The sequence below is a fragment of the Lepisma saccharinum genome, chromosome 23 (assembly GCF_977018435.1).
Source record: "Lepisma saccharinum chromosome 23, izLepSacc3.1, whole genome shotgun sequence".
Classification (NCBI taxonomy): domain Eukaryota; kingdom Metazoa; phylum Arthropoda; class Insecta; order Zygentoma; family Lepismatidae; genus Lepisma; species Lepisma saccharinum.
Genome location: NC_139251.1, coordinates 45,274,384 through 45,299,925, shown reverse-complemented (window position 1 = coordinate 45,299,925; position 25,542 = coordinate 45,274,384). Strand labels below are relative to the sequence as shown.

At 35.1% G+C, this 25,542-nt stretch overlaps 1 protein-coding gene across 2 annotated transcripts in view; it reads left to right on the top strand.

Annotated features, from left to right (window-relative positions):
• Positions 1 to 6,206: 6,206 nt before the first annotated feature.
• LOC145977710 (RNA-binding protein Ro60) overlaps positions 6,207 to 25,542 on the top strand; it is a 42,219-nt gene continuing 22,883 nt past the window's right edge. Inside the window, exons 1-5 of one of the 2 annotated variants that reach the window (XM_083109938.1) lie at positions 6,207 to 6,279; positions 7,393 to 7,818; positions 9,469 to 9,621; positions 11,890 to 12,101; positions 23,770 to 23,975. In XM_083109938.1, the coding sequence (XP_082966064.1) occupies positions 7,461 to 7,818; positions 9,469 to 9,621; positions 11,890 to 12,101; positions 23,770 to 23,975 (929 nt within the window). In that variant the 5' untranslated portion in view covers positions 6,207 to 6,279; positions 7,393 to 7,460. The other variant, XM_083109939.1, reaches the window with a different exon arrangement.

Here is a 25,542-nt window from a genome sequence, read left to right as displayed (position 1 = left end):
AGCTGTTATATGTCGCAGACGAGGTAACATCTGGTGGTAGCGCATTCCAACAATATGCAGAAGCAGCTTTGAAGGATGACAGGAATATGGATTTTGAGAATCTGTCCAGATTAAGTTTCTTAGAGTGTCGAGTCGTGTAGTTGTGTATGTCGTGTCTAAATTGGAGTCGGTCGTATAAATATGTGGGTGTTTTTGTTTGCAGAATTTTGAATATTGTGCAGGCCAGATGTAGTTTTCTGCGTCGTGTCATATTCAGCCAATTAACGTCATTTAAGTAAGGCAGTATGTGATCCCTTCGTTTCAAGCTAAATGCAAAACGTATACAAGAATTCTGTACTTTTTGTGCAATTTTTGCGTTCTTTTTTGTTAAATTAACACCGTAAACAACGTCACAGTAATCGAAAATTGGAAGAACTAGAGCTTGCATAAGGCGCAATTTAACATCAGTCCAAAGTAAGTGCGATGATTTATAAAGTGATCTAAGTATACCATAAGCTTTTGAACTCTGAGACGTTACGTGATTTTGCCAGTCAAGTTTCTCATTAAATATCAGACCTAAGTTCTTAACAGTTGTGCAGTGTGGGACCCTCTCATCATTAATATTAATTGATAACCCATTTATTTGAATTTTATTTAAGGCAGCGCTAGAACCAATTAATGTAAAGCAGCATTTAGAGAGGTTGATTACAAGACCATTACGTTTACAAGATTTATAAATAGCATCAAGGTCACGGTTCAGGAGACCAATTGCTGGTTTTGCATTTTTGGGGTCTACTGGCATCATCAGCTGCGTGTCGTCTGCATAACAATAAGGTACACTGTGTCGTACATTTAGGGGTAGGTCGGCGGTGAAGAGGGAATATAGAAAAGGGCCTAGAATACTTCCTTGCGCAACCCCTGAGGGTATCGTAAGGGGAGTCGATGTAGCTCCTGAGGGAAGCGTCACCGATTGCACTCGCCCAGTAAGGTAAGACCGGAACCATTTTATTGCTCCCGGCGAAAAACCGTAGTAACTCCTTTTCGAAAGGAGTAGGTGATGAGATACAAGATTAAACGCCTTGGACAAGTCAAGCAACACCAAGACTGCAGCCTTACTTTCGTTTAGTGTTTGTAAAATGTCGTCTGTTACTTTCATGAGCGCCGTTGCGGTGCTGTGGGAAGGTCGGAAACCAGACTGTACTGCAGGCAATATTTGATTTTTGGTAACAAAACTTTCAATCTGCTTGTACACTGCTTTCTCGATAACTTTTGACAAGACAGGTAATATACTAATTGGTCGTAAGTCGTTCATGTCAGTCACGTGTCGTTTCTTCGGTAAGGGCAGGATTCTAGCCTCCTTCCATGCAAGGGGAAAGGTGTTCTTATGTAACGAGAAATTTATCAAGTGAGTAAGAGGTGAAAGAATGTGTGGAAGAATTAGGTTTATCATTTTTAGGTTTATTCCGTCTGTGTCACAGGAATTGGAACGGATTTTGGACACGAGTTGTGCAATTTCTACTTCTTTGACGGGTCGAAAGAAGAAGGTGTCGCCGTTTTCAGTAAATGTAGTTGTAAGGAAGCGTTCGCACTCTTCGAGGATGAGATCGGTTTCTTGGTTAGAGGGACTGGCGCTGTCAATAAAGTGAGTGTTTAACAGATGCGGATCATTTAAAAAGTGTGGGACACTCGGCTCCACTTTTCCGTAAATACCACATTTCTTTATCTCTTTCCACATTAATTTTGAATCATGGACGTTTCTATTCATGTGGAACGAGAGGTAGGCTTTCTTCTCCTGTCTTATAACCGACGTGGTGAAATTCCGCAGTTCTTTATAATAATCCCAATGTGACGGATTGTTCGTCAGTTTATATTTTCTGAGAGCATTATCTCTAAGTTTCATTAATAGTTTGGTATTGTCGGTTACCCACGGTACTTTTTTCTTGGCTATTCGTGCAGTACGTATAGGGGCATGCTTATCGAAAATAGTCTTAATACCATTATTAAGAAAGTTTACTTTTTTGTCAATACTCTCTAAGGGCCGGTTGCACCATCGCCACTTAATCTGCCACTTTACAAAGTGTTGGATAACGACAGGCGGGAGATTTAGGCGGCGGTGGGTTGCACCAAGCATTTTTATCCTCGGCCTTGTAAGGTGGAACTTTCTCCTGCTTGCCGTACGACCTGGCAACAGAAACTGGAGAAAGTTGTGTTTTCGATTGTGTTTTGTTTGTTTATTACGTGCTAATATCTGCTTGTCAATTCCAAATGGATGCTTTTTCAACTGAAATATGTTTAAAAAACTAAATATTTATTGCAATAAAATGAAACAGCTGATAGAAGTAGGTAATGCATGTGTCGTACTCTCATATAATATCAAATGTATGTTAAATGATACAATATAATCCGTAATCTTTCGAAGTAGTGGGAAGCTTACAAAATTTTCAGTTTATTTTTCACGTACTCCAATTAACATACTGCAAAAAAGAATATTCCTCGTCTTATCTTTCACTAAGACATACGGTCACTTTTTAAAAAATATTAAACACTACTAAACAGTGACCAAAATTTTACGAAGTCGTAACAAATGCAAGTTACATTTATTCAATGTTTAGTGCAAGGCTGACATATCTGAATTTGTGTAAATATACGGAATTTATCATTCGTTTCTGTTAATAATTTATCAATCCGTAACCCCTTCTTTAGCGAATAGCGAGTATTAGTATTATCAACGTTGACCATCTTATAGGTTTCTTCTTTATTTATAATGCAGCTTTTGTGAAAGTTGGTTAACGATGCAGATGAAAATTAAATTTTTGTATTCAAAACAAATTCGAATAGCACAAAAAAAATCGTTAATCAACGGTTCCATGTACAAGGTACATTTTGGGAATTACTATCATCTTAGCACAAAAGGAAGAATCAAATAGTAATGTAAAGTACCGTAGTACTGTATGTACGCATGTTTTGTTCTTATTAAGAAAAAAGAAACTCCAGGCTGTATATACTTGCAGATAGTTAGTTTCGTGCAACGTTACATGCTAGTGCAATGCAAGAACGTATATATTTCTTTACAAAACACAGTAATATTCACCAGGAAAATATACATTGTATATACGTACAAGCTGTGTTCCTTTTTAGACGAGCAGATAGGGACAGTATTAGCACCTTGGGTAATACATGCTAAGAACACCAAACATGGCCTGCCTAACCTATCCACGTATGTATATAATAGCTTAAATAAACAAATTATAATTTGCCAAACCTATTTACATGCTTATTTATGCTATTATATGCCTACGTGGATAGGTTAGGCAGGCCAGGTTTGGTGTTGTTAGCATGTATTTCCCAAGGTGCTAATGCTGCCCCTAGCCGCTCGTCTTTTTAGGCCAGTTATTTTGAAAAATCAAATACAAGATCATGTGTATTGCATATGAATGTAAAAAAAAAACAACAGAAAAAACTTGAGTGCACGTTTTATGCATCTTAAGGCATGTAGATTCGTGCAAGGTTTATTACAATGGTGCATTTTCTTTGTATCTACGAAACGTAACACCATTCGGAAATTGTTCCTTGTATATGCGTATCAACGCCGTAAAGATACTGCTGTACCTGTCTCTATTATTATTATTATTCTTTGCCAGTTTTAAAGTTAAAGTACAAAATCTCGCACAATGTAATGAAAAATATGTTACTTCGCATAAAACGTTTCCTCTAAGTAGTAAATACCGAAAAAAACTTTGGCATTTACGTCTTATGCTCTCCCATGAATATTAGGGTAGGGTTAGTTAGGTTAGGTACAAAACCAGTAGGAAATTGTTCCTTGTACATGCATGTCGACATCGTAAGGATGCTTGTTACCAGTAAACTTTTTTTTTTTTTTTTGCCAATTTTGGAAGTTAACCTACAAAATCACACATATACAATGTATACATTTCTTAAAAGATTGGTATTACGTCTTATGTACTACTAGGTATGTAGTTTCTTGCAAGGTTATTATTGTAAATGTGTGTGTTTGTAAAAAACACACCACCATTCGGAAATTGTTCCTTGTACGTACATATGTATGAACTGGACGGTAAGAGTAGCTACTGCTAAATATTATACGTGCATTCTTTGCCAGTTGTTATTCGGAAACAACACATTACTTGTTTATTTGCAATGTTACATTCACACCAATGGCGACGGAAGTGACTCTAATAATATTACACGTGTTTTAATCTTAAAGATTACAAATTACCAGGATTGCGAAAAAGCAACTGATGCATGGTGTGCATTTGGTATATTGCGTTTTGTTGAAAAAAATTGTTACAGCAAACACACATTCATTTATTTGGAACGGCATTTTAATACAATTTTGCAAGCATCAAACGCATTACTTTAACCTGGTTTTATTTTCTGTATCCGCATGCACTCAAATCCTACATACGAAATTACAGTGAAACTGCTAATGCTAATATCAATATACAACATTTTCGGAACACACACGAAAATGACCATCTAATATTCATTTCTACACATATATTTACAAACGTTGCTTTATTTATTGCCGTTCCTGGGATAATTAACAAATCCGCCTTTTTTTGCTGTTATTTGGTAATGCAAAACATGCAGCAAACTTTCGCAATTTGCAACAGCTGATCGAGACTTTGCCATTTTATCAACTATAAAAGTGTAAACACAGATTATACTAGGTGCTGCACGTATCTGTTGGCTGCACAGTGTACTGCTTTTCCATGTTTACCTGGCACTTAACGCGTTAGGCGGAACCCCGACCGCCACTTACGTTACACGGGACTTTAAGTGGTAGGTAACGTTAGGCGGACATTGAACAACCGCAAAATGGTGTTAAGTGGGGGATAAGACGTTAAGCGGAGATGGTGCAACCGGCCCTAAGTGCTTAATATTGTCCCAGTGAAAATGTTTAGCGTCCGTTTCAAAACTCTCCATATCGAACGATGAGTAGTTTCTGTACGTTATTTATTGAAACGTTTGTCGGGTTTCTCAAGAAGGACCGTGATGTAAGTCAAACAATGGTCTGAATTGCTGATCGGCACCGTTACGTCAGCGGAGTGTACAATGGATGGATCATCTACAATGATGACGTCCACTAATGTTTTAGAGGTTCTTGTGATTCTAGTGAGTTTACGAATGACTTGCGTCATGCCGAAAGTATCTACTATTGACTTGAGGAAAACTGTTTCTGGTTTATTAGGTGATAAATAATCGCTATTCATGTCACCAGCTACAATTAAATTATCCACAGTAGGAAACACGTGCGCAATGTAATCTTCAAGAACTGACAACCTAGTATAGGGGATATTTGGGGGTCTATATGCGGCAATTATGCCAAGTGATTTGTTATTTACTTTCAATGACGCACATAGTATTTCTATGTCCTCGCCGGGAGCAACATTTTCACAGTCAAGCATCTGGGCAGGAATGTCAGCACGACAGTAAACAACAATGCCCATTGACCCTTCCTTTATCATCCTTGCTAGGATGATATTTGATTTTGAAGTTGAACTACAGTTGTGATTCTTGCAGCGTCAACTATAATTTAAAAGTCATGACCTACAAACTTTAATTCAGTGAAATTCACAGAGACGAAAGTAAATAAATGAAAATGGGCATTACAGTGGAATACTTTAATTCAACAAATTGAAGTATCTTGATGCTTTCAATACAAAAAGCAGTTTATCTGAGCTTAGAATTTTGTTACTCCAGAATATGTTTTAATTTTGGTAGTGTCTGCTGTCATGTTCCTTTTCTGCTGTAACTTCAAGAGAGACATACGCATGAAAATAATATCGCTATATGCTTTCTAAAAAAAAAGGTTCTAAATTGCCTATACATTCTTTCCTACTAGTCATAAACTTGCATTTTTCTCGTCTTCATCTGTTCTTAAGATTTGTAACAGACGAATTACGTGGTAGGAGCAAATTTCACGCATATTCTTACTGCTGACACGCGCGTGACAGCAGACTCTGCCATAATTTTACCATAGCGTCTAATGGTTTGGTTCTATGAAAAACTCAACGAGCAAAGCACTACTAAAAGTTGGTTCTTCCTTTTTTTTAAATAAAATCCAAATAACAATTTTTGATATTTTATTTATGTATTGTATGTGCAATATTTAAAAAATATATATAAGCGCTAATATTTTATTGTTTGTTTTTCCTGGAGTGTAGATTTTAGAATGAATAAACACTAATTTGACTTGTTTTGATAGTGCCTTGTCTAATGCGATTTTAGTGAGGCCATATAAGGAGCAGAAAGTCCGAGGAATTGTTGTATTTTAAGGTAAAATGTCTTTATTGTAAACTTGTATGGGAGAGTAACGAGGTATTATTATTAATTTCTTGTTTGTGCGTAAATAAATTCTGTCGTTTTGTGTGTGCATTGGTTTGAAAAGCATTGCGTTGATTAAACTCTACCGTTATCTACATGTACTAAACTACCGAACAATAGCTCAAAAATTTCCAATTTTCTGAACCAACATAATAAATATTAAATGCCAATAAGAAAGATATAAGTGTGAGTTTGAATGTCGAACACTTTACTTTCCATTCGGTAGATTGAAGAATGTGTTTGTAACAAATAAAACTCCGCAAACGTCAAAATGATTTTGCTTGTTTGGCTTGCAATTGACGATCGCATCATATGTTTGTACGGCGAGGTACGTGGCGAAGTGTAACGAAAAGTATATACATATTTCCGGACTCGGAGGGTCTCTGTTTTTAGGGTACTTTTTAAGTAGACAGAAGAGGCTGTTACGTTCTCCAATTGCTTCATCTCTTTCAACGGGTTTGAATGTTCTTGGCCTTGCCCATGTTTATAAGCTATGAATCCGGAAGTCCTGCTCAAGAGGTGGATTTGTATTTGTTGATTATCGTCGTGTTTCTATTACTTTTGTCTAATCGCGCCTAAGACGTACCGACGATGGGTGATTATTAGATGAAATGAACACTCCCAAGAACAACATGCCCAGGCTAGGGTTCAAACCCGGGAACTTTAGTTGTGATATGGAAAGTGTACCACATACACTTGGCCATACAAGAGGTTGATATATTTACGTGATTAGATAGACTCGTATGACAATCATTTTTATGAATATATAAAGGTAGGCTAGGCATAATCCTTCTGTTTTTTTTAAGAATTTACTTGCATAACAGACAAATTTCTTAAAAATGAGATTTAAAACAAAATACCTTCTAGCTGTTTTTTGTAGCCACTTGACGTTTTGACCAATAAGTATTAGGCTTCATCAAGAAGCAGTAGAAATGTCCTTCAAATACAGATGGTATTAAATGCTTAAAAATGTTCTGGTTAAAAAGATAAAACTTGGACACAAAGTGTTTAATATAATCATGTATGAGCCTTGTCCATACCAGTAATCAATTTTTTTCTTTGCAGATTCATAACACGGACAACAAACTGACTACCACAAAAGGATTAAATTTTTTCTGCTCGAGGGGACAACAATGACAAAGCCCGAACACAGGTTGAAGCGATTCCTCCATTATGGTCATGAAAGTCCTTTGTACCAACCAGGAGACAGATTTTTTCGCAATTATTTCGAGAAGGAGAACATCCCTTCGCTGGAAGAGGCAACCGCAGACCACAAATTCACGGAACCAGTCACTCACATCGTGAAAGCTTACAGCGATGGCTACTCAGCACATCCGGAGTCCTTGATTTTTGCATTAGCAGTTTGCACAAAGCTGAAATCCGTAGAGCTAAGGGAGGCTGCTTATGGTGCAATAAAAACAGTTTGCAAGACACCACAGGATCTTTTCCTCTTTGTGAAATTTACAACATTGCTGTCTAAACCTCACACAGGTAAGACTATGTTTCATAATGCTCTATATTCATATTCTGTATTTAAGCTTAGAATCTGACATAATGTTACTGCAGTTGTATTCAGGGTTGTTAAAGGTCCAAGAACCCATAAAGTCTAATGGGTTCTATTGGGTTCCGTAAGAGGACTGCAATCTTTTTTTTCTCGCACAGTCCAAGTTACGTATTTTTTAATTTCAGTACCAAACTTATACTGTATTTAAATTTGTACTAGTTTACTATCCTTTGGACACATTTATTTATTTTTACAGAAGAAACTACTTGCCGTAATAAGTTCCTGTAGCATTGTCGAACATCGGGAAGGTGTTTTGTGTCATGTGGGAATGTTTCATAGCTGAAATTCATGTTGTTTGTTGAAAATTAATTCTCCGACGGAGAATAGCTAGCCTCACGAACCATTGGCGCGTGGATAGGTTAGTTCTGTTAGGTTAGGAAACATAGTTAAAATTTGGTGTCGTGTTAGTATCAGGATCTAGAAATTGGAAATAATTGCGAACCATTGACGCTAGCCCCACAAACCATTGACGCTAGCCCCACGAACCATTGATGCTAGCCCCACGAACCATTGGCACATGGTTAGGTTAGGCAAACATAGTTAAAATTTGGTGTCGTGGTAGTATCAGGAATATATATATTTGGTTGTGAAACAAAAAAAATCGCGAAAATCGACAGTTTCCATTCCGAAAACTAACGCCTTATTTTCACTTATTTTGCAATTTCTAGATGTTCTACACCTTCAGGAATGTTCCGCGAAGCAGATACATAAGTACGAATGTCAAAAATTGACTAAACGAAAAAATTAGAGGTGTCCGAAGGATAGTAAATTTTTACCCAGCATGTTTTCATTTATTTTCTCTCAAGCTTTGCAATACAGGTGAATTGCTTTATTTTCAAATCATTTCTGAGAGCCCCAGTTAGGCAGTTACAACCGAGGTGCAGTGCAGATGAAACAGCACCACTTTGAAAAACCAGTGCGTATACATTAGTTTTGTGTGCGTTTCCAGTGTTATTTTTATTATCATAATTAAATGCTTCGCTCTCAGCACAGCTTCACCTTCGTTATAGTTCCTGGATTTCACATCGCATTCGCAACATTTAAATATAACCCGTAATTTAAACATTTCTTCCATACCACCAATGACAACACGCTGCTATTACGTACTACTACTAGAATGTAATCAAAGATCTATCCTACGTAGAGTGGCCATATTGGAAGCGACAATAGCGCTCAGGTGGTAATTTTAATCGTGAATAGCAGCTGATGCACATACTGATTACTACAAATACCTGTGCTTCATCATTGTAACAATTTAATGTAGTTGCATATATTTATAACCTTAATATATATGTATTCCATTTGAACTGTACCATACAATCTAGCAGAGTTTTATTTTAAAATATTCATAACTTCAGATATAAGATAATCCAAATATTTAAATGTCTGTTATTTAATCATAAAATCTATTTTTTCACTCAGTACTGCAGCAGAATTTTCCAAGGTATTCAGGAAGGTGGAGGTTTCATACTGACGCGACAAGCAACATATGTCGTTTGAGGATTTCAAAAATCTATCAGTCTTGTATGAAATATTATGCCATTGACATTGTTCTTATTGTACTATTCTCATTCTAGGTTGGGGCAGTGGCTTGAGAAAAGCAGTGAATGACTGGTATTTGAAGAGAGATGTGAAGGAACTGGCAGAGCTGGTAACACGGTATCGTGGAAGATGTGGCTGGACCCACAAGGATATCATAAAACTCTCTCATCCAAAATCAGACGATACAGGTATGTGTGTAACTAAGAAATAGAGCTAATGAAATTTGTTTAGTTACAGCTGTGATTGGTCTCCCACATGTTTCAAAGCTTTCACTTTCTCTAAAAGTTCTAGTATTAATGTTTCAACCCATCTTCTCTTCCAGAGGTTTTTTTGGCACCAAAATCCTTTACTTTCTTTACGTGGAACCCTCTTGATTCACTCAAGGAACTCTGCAAACATGTACCCAACATGATGCAATTTTCCTCATGCTCTCACTGGCACATCCCAATCTCGTCAAGAAATGCACTTACCCATTGTTCATCCGATACGGCTAGGTATTGTTTGCTACAGGTTTCCTGCAAGTCTTGATGACATTCTCGTGCATTTTTGTCACGGGCCACCTGCATTTTGATCCAAATTCGCCGTCTTACCTTGGCAAATAAGTTTTAGAGCAGTACTCAAATTGGTGTTAATTTCAACCTCGTACACACACAACAGTACTCGCTGCACCAACCACTTTTGGCACTCCACACATGAACATGGGCCACAACTGACAATGCTTACTGTCTGATAGCATGTACACGGTGTTATCACCTCTTCCTGACAGTGTTACTTACCACTTTTAAATCTACAACCCACATATTTACCTATTATTTTTGATGGGAAGTGCTTGCAGATTTTAGTAGCAGAGGGGAGCACAACAGTAAAAGGTTTGAAAATCCCTGAGTTAAGAGATTCTTATTTGCAAAGAAGGGTGTTTCCTTCTGCTATTCTTTTCTTAATTTCATCTTCCATTGTGTAACTTTATGTTTATTGCACAACCTAAACATTTGAAAACTTTAATATTTTCTCCAATGTATGTTATGGATTTTTATAACATTTCATTATGTACCAGAAATTTATTTACATACCAGCGCAATTCATAATTGGGAAAAGAGAGACACTGTAGTATATAAATATGGAGAAACTAGTACTCACTTTATCCACGAAACTAATGTGTGGCTGAACTTTTATCGAAGAGCCTTCTACTGTTGCAGAGAAGAGGGTTTACAAGAAGAGATAGCCACCATCACTGAAATAGCCCTGAAACATGGCTACACAGAAGCACAACCTTCCCTTGGTACAGTAAAGCGGAAATACAGGTCAGAGACCCTAACCAGCCACAATCAACCTTCAACGTCCAATATAAATGGTTTGCCTTCCCCTACCATCCCCCCACATCCAACCGCATATCCAAAGCACTTCTCCCATATGGCATCAAAGTAGCGCACAAACCTAATGCCAAAATAGCTGATAAACTAAACAAACACAAACGGTACTTCCTCTTCCCCCTTGATAACCCAGGTGTGTACAATGGAGAGTGCAAGTGCAAGGCACATTACATTGGCAGGTCAATCAGATCTGTCAATGAAAGAATCGAACAGCACCTAACAGATGCGAAAAAAGCCCAACCCACTACTGGTCTTGCTAAGCACAGCAAATTACAATATTCATAAATTTCAAAAGGTACAAGTCAAACACAATGCGCACACACTCGTAGACACCAAAATCAAGGAAACACATGCCATAATGCTTATCCCTCACGAGCTAAGCATCGATAGCGGAGAGGCACACCACACTTGGATTCCCCTACTACGTACAATGGTTAGCACCAGGGAATAGCAGACGACATGAATGCAAACGTACTGATAACAACAGCGCACCTAGTGGCAGCTGGAGAATTATAAACAAAAGACGCATGCCAGCAACAGTGCAGCAAGTTACAACAAGGATGGAGGCAGTGGCCACTGAAATTAATAAAACTGAGAAGAAAACACAGTTTCGCGAATAAAGTGAGTACTAGTTTCTCCGTATTTATACCAGTGCAAGTTCAGAGTATGTATTGATTTTAAGTATTGCATAGGAACTGTACCATATCAGTCTGTTATTATTTTTTTAAATATTCATAATTTTTAAAATAGCTGTCATTTAAATTACAAAATCCATTTTGTCACTTGATACTGGTGACAAAATTAGTGACATTTTCCAGAGTATTTAGACTGCATAGGAGTGTAATTTTGCAGACCCATTCTAGATACCCAAACTCCTGAAAAGTATGGATCAATATTAGTGAATAAATTCTGATACTTTTTGATAAAATGGTCACCAACATTGGTTTAACCATCTTTTTTAACATCCATTTTAATTTTTACTGTCATGTGTGTATTTTGTGCAGATAGGTTGTCTTCTATAGTAACATGTCATTTTGGAACTTATTGTGATGTTATGTTGTTATTATTATTATCATAATTTTACAGCAAAAGCAGCAATTCTGAAATATGTTGTTCGTGGATTGAAAGAAGCTAACAAAGAATATGGAGATAAACCTGAGGCACAACAAATCTTAAATTACTTGCAGCTGGTGGAAGATTTTAAACATACACAGGATGAACAAGCAGCTGCACGACAAATTGAAATGCATTCCTTGACACTGGAGCATGTCCCAGGACACCTGTTGAAATCAAAAGAAGTATGTATTATGAATTGAACCTGCAACAGTGTGGCTACTCACAGGGAATTCTTTGAATTCTGGGAATTATGCGTGCATTTTGCATTAATTTTTCTCTGTAGATGTGAAAAATTGTAACTTTTATTCACCCAAATCCCAATCAATTTATACATACAGTAAAACCTCGTTAATCTGGACTAATGGGAAGGATAAGTTGACCGGTTTAACGAAAGTCCGGATTAACTGAAATAACCTAAAAGAACAATATAAAGTGCATTAGAAGTCAGTTTATAGCAACAAAACACGTTTGTTATGGTGTATTTGAAGGGCATAGGCGTAACTATGCTATACAGTACAGTACAAAGTCTGCGGGAAACAGAATTTCATCAGTGGTTGACTGCTTTTTCTTTGGGAAGTTCTCTTGTTGACTTCTAGCCACATTTAAAACATTGCATTCTGCTTTTTAATCTCTTTTTTTTATTTTTTTGCCTGTCCAGATTAAGTGAGTTAAGTTTTTCACAGTTTAGCTTTTATTTTTATCGAGGAAGGAAAAAAAAAACTGCATGGAAAATAATACAGAATTCAATCCCTTGACTTTGTCACAACGGTTTACCTGACTAGGTAAATTTTAGTTTGAAATGGAGAGAACATCTGTTTGTGACCTTGAAGTTTTGGAAAGTTCGCCTTGAAAACGGGGAATTATACTTGAATTTTATCATGGTCTTAGGGTGGACACCCTGTACAAGCATATGCAGTTCTAAACACATTCAAATATTTTGTATTGTTTGTATTTCTGACCAGCTACATTTTATTGACAGTAATATTGTCTAATATACTTTTCATGTGGCAAAATTAGATTGAAGCACATGTAACTAGTGAATAGGTAGTCATGTCTCAATCAGGGTGCAATTTTGTGTTAGATTATTTTGTTGTGTAAAATGAGAACAATGAAGGTGACCATCTCAGACTTTATAAAATATTGGGTCGCTGGATAAGTTCGTAGCTTTTAATAACATACGTTAACAGGAATACAATAATTAATTAACGTAAGATGAAACATTGTTATTGTAGTCTAACAATACACAGTCACAACAACAATCACTTAGCCAGTAATGTAGTAGTGTATGACCATCTGCCAACGTTGGGGAGGAGTTCGATGCCTCGCCTGTAGAACTGCTATGTTTCTTCAGTATATGGCATTAGCCCCATACACAGCACAAATTGTTTTTGAGTTGAAGAAATCAGTTAGCCAAGTTTCAAGAGCAGCTTCATCAGGTAAGACTTCCTACTGCTGCACTTGATTCTCGGTTAAACTCTTAAGATCAGAATGTGCCGGAAATGTTCAACTTCGTCCACTTGTTACTCTATCTTGTTTCGTCCGCAAAATAGGCAAAATGTGCTCTGAATGAGAATACACTACAAACTGAGCAACAACAATGGAATAATGGACAACGAACTCTTGGCAATGCAGTATTGCCAACTCATAACAAAATGCTACGAACTTATCCACCGACCCAATAGAATAAATTGATTATGTAAAATTTTGAGTGAAAATGTAGTCTTGGACAGGACTCTATTCCAGGTCTCCGCATACCATTCCATTTCTCTACCTACTGTCTTGCTGAGCCAGCCTTGATTTTGCCTGATTTTTTTGCGTGTTCTCTTTTGTGTGTGTGGAATTGTCTGTCAGTGCTATGGAATGGGCTCTGTTGCCCTTCAGTGGCACCTAGCGTAGAGCTGATAATGCCTTATAATTTGACACACACAGGAGATGTAGGACCTATAAATTTATACTTAGGGGACGAGCGGGAGATATATATATATAATTTCTTTGATGACAGGATGAGCAGATATATCTATCCCACCATCATGTGGTAGCAATTAGCACTCCATTTCTTGAAAACTACAAATTATATTTCAGTTCTGTCTTTTTTGTTCATTAGTGTACATATGAAAGATGACAAACTCGAATTGCAAAACAATATATCCATTGTTACTGTTACTAACAAGCAGATTTTGAAAAAGGGCTGTGTTTCGATCTGAGTATAATGGGATAGATCTTATGAAATGAGGTATAACTCCTCAACCACCACTTTATTCTTATGTATTTCATATTTCACTTTTACATGTAATAATGAGAACAAAAGAACACTTTAACAATGTGCAACAATTAAGGCTCCAAGGGCGACCTAGGGGTAACAGCCCATTTTTTGAAATTTGTCAAAATTTCAGCTTTTAGAAAGGTTGCTAACTAACTAACTAACTCCCTAGCCTTCTTAAACCCAAAGGTTCATGGCTGCAGCAACACAGGCCTTCCATCTGTCCCTATCTTGAGCAAGTTCTATATACTCTTTTCCATCCCTACCGATTTCCCTTAGGTCCATCTCAACGTTGTCCCTCCATCTTCGTCTTGGCCTTCCTACAGGTCTCTTACCATCAGGTTGCTTAATTTCCTTTTTTTTTTATTTACAAAATTTTATTTACATGTCCTCAAAGGGTGGTATTTTGTTATGCTTTTCCCCCAAATTTGGTTCCAGCATCCATTGGACCGACTCTAGAAGCGCAATTCCGGAAATTGTTTCTATAAGCTGTCAACACCGATGCTCTTATACATTGTTATTATTATCCCCCAAGAAGTAAATATTTTCAACGAAACTTTGCACAGTTTTAAAAATGTACCACTGCTACATACTACATTTTTTGGTTCACTTTGGTCTATTGTTCTTCCATTAACTGTCATTATTATAAGGTACAACATATAAATTTCACCTCCGCTAAACACCCTGTCCTTAAGAAAGAAAACAAAATCAGTTTCGTATTTCTCCAACATTTAGTTCTTGAGTTATAATTCTTTTTGTGTATCATGGCTAGTTTGAAAAAAGCACACGCTTAAAAAATTTCCATTCAAGAGGTTATACATGCGTGCGAGGCTCCATCTGCTGGTTTAGTGAAAATTGTAGGCTCCACCAAGACTTGAACCAGGGTCTCTGACATATCATTTCTTTTTGCTTGATCTTTAGCTTCTGTGGTTTACCTGACTCAGTAGTTTTTCACTTAAATTTCTGTGTAGTACATTTACTGTGTGTGCTAAATCATAAGGTAATACATTTTTATTTACTTGTATTTTATCTTGGAATTAATCTTTGCACATCTTGATTGTAATGATAAGTCCTAACCACAAGGGTACCAAGAAGAACCCCAGTAGAAAATGTTAGAATGCACAAACTACAATTAAGGTTGTATGATTTTCTTTAATTTATCTCCTGTAGGGATGGGACCGATTAATCGGTACTCTATTGGTATCGGCCGATATGGGCATATCGGTTTATCGGTATTTAACCCTGTTAGTCAGTATAATTCTAACTCAGTATCAGCACAATAGGTAGCAGCTATGGTGCTATATTGGAAAGGAAATTTAAATTTACATATACTGATAACTTTATAATTATTATATTGATAAAAATGAAAGAAAAACTAGAAACAACAAAAATTACAATAGCATCAAATTATGCAATTATTTGAAAGAACATTTATATGAAGAAAACACTTCTTTACTGTCTCCTTGCGAGGCAGAGCAAGTCCTTCTCTAAATATTTGGGCATGCGTCAGTTCTACATCTGAGCACACTCAACATGTCAGATTCCTCAATCAGGTCCACAAGATGGCTTCCTTCAATTTTCGACGCTTAGGATTTGGCTTGTTCACATCAAAAATGCAGAAAATATTACACTCACTTAGTCTTATTTCTCATAACATTTCATTTTAGATAATGCAATATTCATTTACTAGCTAGTTAATGCAGATGCCAGCAGATAATAATTTCCTGCTCCCAATTATTAAACTAGGCACCTTTCACCAGTTCCAAATCTTTTCTTTTTCGTTTTACAGATTATTCCATTATAAAAGCATTTCCAAGCTTCTGTTATCAACAAAATGTCTCCATATAGTTTAAACAAACTATTAAAGATTAACTTATCAAGTATAATCTCTCAAAATATCCAGATTTTTAATGATATCAAACCTTCACCAATAGTCACATTTTTATTTATGTCCAATCCATCTTGAGATCCATACCAAGTCACAGACAACTAGTATCAGAGCCACTAGTTCAAGCCAAATCTTTAGTATGTGCAATCTTCAATTGTTTTTGTTTTATATTTTTGTCCATAAGTGCTTAACAGCTTGAATGTTTGTGTTGTAAATGTACATATTTGCTCTGTTACAGCTATTTTACTATGTATATTACAATATACTTATCTAATGATTACAATTACCATTTTTTGAATGTTGATACAAAATACCAAGTATGACATCATATTATACATTGAACAATTTTAAAGAGTTGACCTTTGTATATAAACCTTGATGCCAATGCAAATGTACACAATTTCAATAAATTTAATTATAAATTTGAATGTATCATATCTTTCTTGTCTGAAAGAACACACATGATTGAAGATATTTGTTTTTCATATTGCCAGTCAAAAATAACTGTTATGACCAACTTATTATAAATATTGCACAAATGTGGAACTTTGAACTTAGCCTAACCATTTTCAAATGTTGTTATGACAATATATTATTTATATTGTCATACTGGCGCTCAACAAGGGACGAACCCACAACAACAGAGCTGAGCACTACTGAGACTTTTAACATATAATAATTAATATAATGCCTCTATATTTACAATCTGTTTTCATGTTTATCATTATAATCATCTGAGTATAACTGAAAATTTATTATCCAACAATATAACAAGAACTTGTTCATCATGAATGAATACAGTGCAAGTACACATAATGAGTTTTTAGTACATAATAATGTTGCAAAACAAATAAAAAAAATCAAGTTCTACATACCAACAATTATTGTCTAGTGAAGTTCCATATGAACCATTTTTACATAAAACAATGTAATTACATAACATTTTTATTTATTATGAACCAATGAAGCACCATTAAGAACTTCATTCTTAATCTGAGAGCATAATTTCTATATTAATCTTTATTTAGCCAAAAAATATATTAATTATAATTTTCTACATGTAGAGTAAGTTACCTATGATTCAACTAAGTTTCCCATTGGGAATTCATCCATTTATCTAGTAACATCAGCTAACAAGACAAAAATCTAAGTCCCTGCATTGAGAAGCAAACATCCTCAGATTTACGGAGTGTCGAAACTAAGATTTCTTACATCACAAATCAATTCATGCAAGAAATGTATAAATTATGATGTGCGCACAAAAATTATAAAACATAAATAACTGTTGTTCCTGAACTCACAGCGTCACGGCACGAATTTCCTATTCTGCCCTTTGTGAACACATTTTGGAGCCATAATGCATTCTAGCATTTTAAAGGAACCTACTACTTGACTTAAGCTTGGATCAACACGTTCTAGCTTCTTGTCAAGTTTATTTCTATTTGAGCCTACAATTCAACTATTGGAATCTTAGAGCTCTAGTAAATGTTTTTAAGCCACAGCTAAATCTTAGCATTAAAATCTATTATTCACATGCTACAACATTATATTATACATTTTTTGCACTCCAAAATACACATAACAAAGAATATTTGTTATATTGAATTTTTCCACCGTTAATCACAACTAAGGATCAGGATATATGAATGAGGACCAATGTCGGATTACGAAGATCAACTTAAGGCAAACTCTACAGATGAATACTTCATACCTGAACTAATGTTTCAGACGCAAGGAAAGAAGCACGAAAAATGAAAAAATTTTGACATTGACATCTGACAAATGAAAAATTATGCATAAAGTACTGTGACTCACAGTACCACCCTTAAGCAACAGTCTAAGAGAAGAACTCAACCAACCAACCCACATGGGTATGGTTGTGAAACAAAGCAGTATCTTTTGTCCTTCAAACCAACAAAATAAACAATATGTTATCAGTTAAGATATCATTATCATGTTTTGTAATATGTTTGAAAATATTGCATTATACATTTATGAAGTATGAACATAAATATTGGATACATAATCTCAGATGCATAACACTGTCAAACATATACATGTGTGTATTAAAAAGAATTTACAACCATGAATCCATTTTTTGATTATCAGAATTGCTTTGAGTTTGCAATTGAGAAAATACTATCTGAAATCGTCAAATAATTAATCAATCTGTGTCTACTCTTAATATAGATCACACTTATAGAGAATGACATCACACTGACACTACCTTGTGAAAGCTCATTATTATAATATCTTCAAGTGCAAATATATTATATGTTCATGTCAAAGTCCTTTAATATGCTGTCAAAATAAATCACAAATTAACTTTGTTATTCATTTAGAATAAAACAACTAAAATATACCTCATACCAACAAAATGTCATCCTAGTCTGTATAAATATTTTATCAATCCTAGCAAGTGCATTGATAAAATAACATATCCCTGGGGCTTAATTGACTAAAACATTTTTAACGTAGTCATGTGTGATTTCAGAAGTCATCAAAAATACATCTAACATAGTTTTAATCGAAAACATGGTAAGAATGGTTATCTCAAAAGATACTTGATATTTACGATCATTATCAATATAAGACACGTGGCTCAGAGTAATCACTTATGTAATTAAGTACATTTATATTATAACATAAATGGAACATTACATTCCCTGAAAAAACTAAGATAACTGGTCTTAATATGTATCTTTCCTTCATAAATGTATACCCCTAAGATGTGGAAATAGTCAACCTTCAATCATCATATATATATATATATATATATATATAGCAGCATCATCGTGTGGCTTAGCTTGATAAGTGTACTTGAAATCATAAATACCTAACCTATCAGCACTACACGATTACTATTGGAAGAATCCAAACTTGATAAAGCACCAAAGATACATGTGCATCATATAAAGAAATATATATATATTCATGTAATAAATATTTCTACATTAAGTGTCACAATAGGACTCACTATTGCCTTTACGTGAAAACTTCACAATGCTTTCATGCAACTGTGGCATGGAATTATGAGTGACGAGCTTGGATCATCTAGTGGATGTCTCTGCTACATGTCAACTTCATAAAATATACGAGGAAACAATTCATCTTCAGGAATTATTGACTTAACAATTCCCTAATAGCAAATAAAATAATTCTCGTACATAAGCATTTTAAATGCACTTCCATTCTTGGTACACTACCACTGCTTAACTAACATCTTGGGTAACATCTTTCACCAGCTATTCAAGTTTGTTACATAGATGAACTATTAAAGTGTTTTAAAAATTTGCTTTTGTTGTGCATAATAATGCCAAGTTTCCCACAAACGTGCGGAGTTATATTTAAGTCTAATAAACTTAAATATAGTGATCATGCAACTAAATTGTGCATAAAATAAATCACAAACTTGTACTTCAAAATATTATATTGTATTTTTGTCCATCAAAATTAACAGTAGTACTGTGGCCAAATATACCTCCCTAGACCAACAGTCTAGAAGATACTCCCAACCAACCACCCTTTTAAGTTGATGTGTCAAGCAGTTACTACATCTATGTAAGATATAGAAGCTAAAGAAACATCAACTTGCACTTGTCTAACTTGGGCAAGAAACTTCTGCACAAGATCACTAATTTTACATTACAAAATAAATAAATAAATATCATGTATATGCCTACTTAAATATTTAATTTGATTCCTAAATTTAATTTTGTTATTGGCTTTGGAGTCTCCAATTAGAAGCTGAACTCCGAGTATAAGCAGAGTTTCTATAAGTTTTGCTACGGCCACCATCACTAGTTTTGCTACGGCCACCATCACTATCTGATCGGTAATATTCTATTTTATCATAACCAGGACCATTGTTATTGCTCTCTCTGCATACTGTGGTTTGCACCCTTGTATCACATGATTGTTTATCATGCTGCTGTTGAACTCTATTACCAACATCAGAAGATGTTTGTTCGTTATTATTAGAAAAAGTCCTAGAATTTCTATAGCATTGATTAGAATAACTATCCTTATTTATACTATTATTTCTATTGTTTCTTTCATTTGAATTCAAATTCCTATTTTGATCCTTAGCACGTGAAACATTTGCTACTCTAACCTTATTCTTTGGATTATAATTATTTCTGTTCATATCATTGAACCGTGCAGGATTATTTCTAAGAGATTGGAAATTTTCAATTACTTGCAACGTTTGCTGCAATGTACGTACATTATTGATCACCATATGTTCACTAATCCTGTGTGGTAATAATGAGGCTAACTGTGCTATCAAATGAGGTTCTTCAGCATGCGGCTGAGTAGACTTCAAAATTTTGTAGTTCTTATTTGCATATTGTAACAGGCTTACATTACTCTCTTTTGTAAAAGGAGAATTCAAAGTTTGAGTCAACTTTACTGATTTCCAGCGGTCATTCTGATAATGTGCCAAAAAAGCCTCTTTAAATTCAGAATAAGTGGTAAACTGATTCTTTACTTCTAAGTACCAAGTTCTGGCACAATCAGTTAGAAGTTTTGGTATGTACTTCAAGAATTGACTTTCTTTGATGTCATAAATATCTAGGTTTTCCTCTACTTTTTCTAAGAATTCCGATGGTGCAAACTCTAAAGATATCCCATCAAAATGAGGGAAATGCCTCAAGTCCTGTGGTTTAATGATAACTTTAATTTTACTCTTATTACAATTAGTCAATGGAACATCTACTGAATGACTAACATTAGTCATATGACCAGCATCATGTTGTGCATATGAAATTTTGTCATCAACATTATTATTAGCAACTGATTTGTTCTTCCTCAATTTTCGACGCTTAGATGCTAATCTTGTATTTCGGTATGGACCACTAAGCATACTTACTCTATCATGATCTGAATCTGTACTATTATACATCTCAGATTCAGTATTCACTCCTATATTATGTCTAACAAGACTACTTTTAGGTGAACCATGACAAACTTCATCTTTATTCCCAACTGTAGGTTGTATCTGATTTACAGTGTGAGAACTCATTCGTGGTGTAAAGTCACTCTGTGCTTTAGCTGTATTTTTAACTGCTATTATATCATGAGTTGATAATGGTGTTAATGCATTATTAACTACACTCATGATATTGGTTTCTATTTGTAGAAGTGCATTCTTAACACCTAATTCCAAAGAAGAGTTGATATTGCCTTTATTATTTACATCATGCAACTTATGCAATTCATCGTCTCTATAATACTTATGCCTTGTACTAATATCCACCGACTTATCACTATCAACATCACTCCTAATTGCATCATTCTCTGGAACACGAGTGATAATAATATGCCTTGCACTGCTAGACATAACTTCTTTATCAACCTCATCATGTTGTATGCCAATAGATTTGACATCAACCTGTGGTTCAGTTGAATGAGCATACTTGGTTTCACTTCGTAACTTAATTAGATCATTACTTAATGTACCAAGTGATACACTACACTGAGCACAAACCTCAAGACATTGATCCAGTTGAGAAGTAAACTGTTTGGATAAATTACTAACTGTATCGTCTAATTTTTTATCCATATCCGCAGCAAGATAAACTAGCTCATCATTCATCCTTTGATCCAGTAATTGAACTTTCTTTTCTAACTTTTCTGTTCTATCTAAGCATTCCTTACGGAACTGTGAAATATCTACCTTAATTTCTCTAAGTTCCTTACTTTGAGCTTTACTGGCTTCAATGCTTTCTTTCATCTGACCTTGCACTGCAGAGATACCTTCCTTCATTTCACCTTGCACTGCAGTCATTTCTGCCTGCTGCGATTTGAGCATCATCACAATGTCAGCCAATGTGATCTCCTTCTCCATAATGTTAGGTATTGAAACTAATATGAGAAACAAGAATATTCACAACTCAATAACTTATTCTTTCCTATCCAATAATTGTACCATTTGAGTCCTCATAATCTAAGTGTAACCCTGTTAGTCAGTATAATTCTAACTCAGTATCAGCACAATAGGTAGCAGCTATGGTGCTATATTGGAAAGGAAATTTAAATTTACATATACTGATAACTTTATAATTATTATATTGATAAAAATGAAAGAAAAACTAGAAACAACAAAAATTACAATAGCATCAAATTATGCAATTATTTGAAAGAACATTTATATGAAGAAAACACTTCTTTACTGTCTCCTTGCGAGGCAGAGCAAGTCCTTCTCTAAATATTTGGGCATGCGTCAGTTCTACATCTGAGCACACTCAACATGTCAGATTCCTCAATCAGGTCCACAAGATGGCTTCCTTCAATTTTCGACGCTTAGGATTTGGCTTGTTCACATCAAAAATGCAGAAAATATTACACTCACTTAGTCTTATTTCTCATAACATTTCATTTTAGATAATGCAATATTCATTTACTAGCTAGTTAATGCAGATGCCAGCAGATAATAATTTCCTGCTCCCAATTATTAAACTAGGCACCTTTCACCAGTTCCAAATCTTTTCTTTTTCGTTTTACAGATTATTCCATTATAAAAGCATTTCCAAGCTTCTGTTATCAACAAAATGTCTCCATATAGTTTAAACAAACTATTAAAGATTAACTTATCAAGTATAATCTCTCAAAATATCCAGATTTTTAATGATATCAAACCTTCACCAATAGTCACATTTTTATTTATGTCCAATCCATCTTGAGATCCATACCAAGTCACAGACAACTAGTATCAGAGCCACTAGTTCAAGCCAAATCTTTAGTATGTGCAATCTTCAATTGTTTTTGTTTTATATTTTTGTCCATAAGTGCTTAACAGCTTGAATGTTTGTGTTGTAAATGTACATATTTGCTCTGTTACAGCTATTTTACTATGTATATTACAATATACTTATCTAATGATTACAATTACCATTTTTTGAATGTTGATACAAAATACCAAGTATGACATCATATTATACATTGAACAATTTTAAAGAGTTGACCTTTGTATATAAACCTTGATGCCAATGCAAATGTACACAATTTCAATAAATTTAATTATAAATTTGAATGTATCATATCTTTCTTGTCTGAAAGAACACACATGATTGAAGATATTTGTTTTTCATATTGCCAGTCAAAAATAACTGTTATGACCAACTTATTATAAATATTGCACAAATGTGGAACTTTGAACTTAGCCTAACCATTTTCAAATGTTGTTATGACAATATATTATTTATATTGTCATAGGTAAAATTACCGATTATTTTACCGATCCGATATATTGATAAATATCTTATAATTTAGTGCAAAATTCTGCCATTTTGTTGTAATTTTTATGGATAATCTCCATGCCCTACTTTCTGAACAAGTAAATGTCTAAATATTCAACTTCTTTTGCATTGCAGTCAGCTCGAAACACACATTTATTATGGAGATCAATGAAAATTTCAGGGTCTTCAAGGACCATTTCTAATTTTATATCGGATCTGTAGAATATCGGTTATCGGTATCGGTAAATTTTATATCAGTACTGTATCGGTATCGGCCAAAATTTCATATCGTCTCATCCCTAATCTCCTGTTGCTATTATATTCTTTACATCTATTTTTTAACTGTAGTAGTGCAAGCTAGAAATTTAAGTAAATTTTGAATAGTTGTAGTCGACATATTTGTTATTTTTTGTACAGTTCGCCTCCTGTTCATTTCATAACAACATAAATTCTTGTTTTTACAGATATGGAATGCTCTGGTTCCAATACTTCCTCTGAGTATCCTTGTTCAGAATATTCAGCGGCTCTCAAATTTTGGATTTCTCAAATCAGGACAGCAGGGTGTGTCAAAAGTGTTGGATGCATTGAATAATCAGTCTGCAATTGCCGAATCTCGCCTACACCCTGCGCAAGTTTTCATTGTAATGAGAAACTATGAGCAAGCAGGCAGGTGAGTTGATGATGTTAATTAATAGTCTTACTACTGTACCACACGTTGGGTGGTAGAGACTATGGCGTCACCAAAGGTTATAAGTCCCAGCTACCTGGCCATGGGTGTTTCTTTGTGAATGTCCCTTCAATTTTTCAAACCTTCATCTATTCATTGTCATCACCAGGGCCCGGATTTTGATGACATTTCATCTTTTTAACTGGTGCAACGTAGACATTGCTAACTAGTACAGAAATTTGTGTCATTGCATGTTGAAACATAAGAAGTTCAATAATTTCTGTTTTGTCCGAATGTTATCTTGCGGTGCTTACTCTGTGTTGAACTACCAGCGCAACAAAGCCTGTCTGAAAATCGCAAAATGCAACATTGTCGAGTTTCTTATTCACAGTCCGTACAACACACCAAGGTCAAGAAGCAATTGTTAAATTGTTTGTTTCGGAATGAACAAAAAAGTTTATTTTGAAAATTAACAATAAATACCGTGTGCTCGAGAATCAAAGGAAAGCGACAGCTTAACTGTTGGTGCAGCTGTACGTTGTATTTTTGAAAGTCACTCAGCATGAACATTTGTATCTTAGTCCGATATTCGTGGTTAGGAGGGTGTGACTTCTGTTTCTTCTATTCGTGAGTTTAGGTGTCGAGTGGATTTAAAATGCCGAAGATAAAGCCATCTAAAGCTGCTCATTTGAAGCAGATAATCTCAGAATTTGGTGAGGACATATATTTGTGATTTCTTCACAATGTTATTGATTGTGATCCATAAAGTAAGTGTACAATATAAATATATATACTATTTTCAATATTGAGTTTTGTACAAATTTTTGGGTCATTTTTCAAAGATTGGAGGTCATTTTACAGGATTTTTGTTGTCATTTTAAAGGTCATTTTTCAAAGATTTTTAGGTTAAAATCCGGGCCCTTGTCATCACTATGAATAACCTAACCCCCCCCCCCCAATAAAGCACAAAAATGCACAAAATTATGTTTTGAAATATTCATAAGTGTTTCCCGGTGTTAGTCTTCTCTTTTCTGTTTATTTTTTCCCCCCGTCTTTCTATTGTCCTGATATTCAGAGCCTCCTCTGGAGGTAACTATGGGAATGTAGGAACTCAGAGCATGATGTTGATCACATCATCTCCATAAAAGGCCGAAATTGTGAATGTGAGAGTCACCACCACCACCACATTCCTTCCATGTATGTACCTTCATGGCATGTTCGATCACCTTTTTACCTCCACCTTTTACTTGGTCATTCATCTTTTTCCCTCCACATGCAACACTGATGAAGCCTGATTTTTAGCTTCCTGGTCCCAGTAAAGTAACATGTTGAAAACATTTCCTGAATTTTATATTTTCCTGCAATATAAGTTCTTTAGCATCATTTTCATGATCCACTAGTTTTTTGTGCATTATTTTTTCTGGAGTGTATTCCATGTGCATTAATCACCAGTCTCCGTGTTTTTGCAAAGCATGCTACAAATCCAGGGGTCCTTGATTGAATTCTATTTGATTCTGTTGCAGTTTTGAGCCAATATCAAACTGTTGCTGATTTCCACTGGTATCTGTTG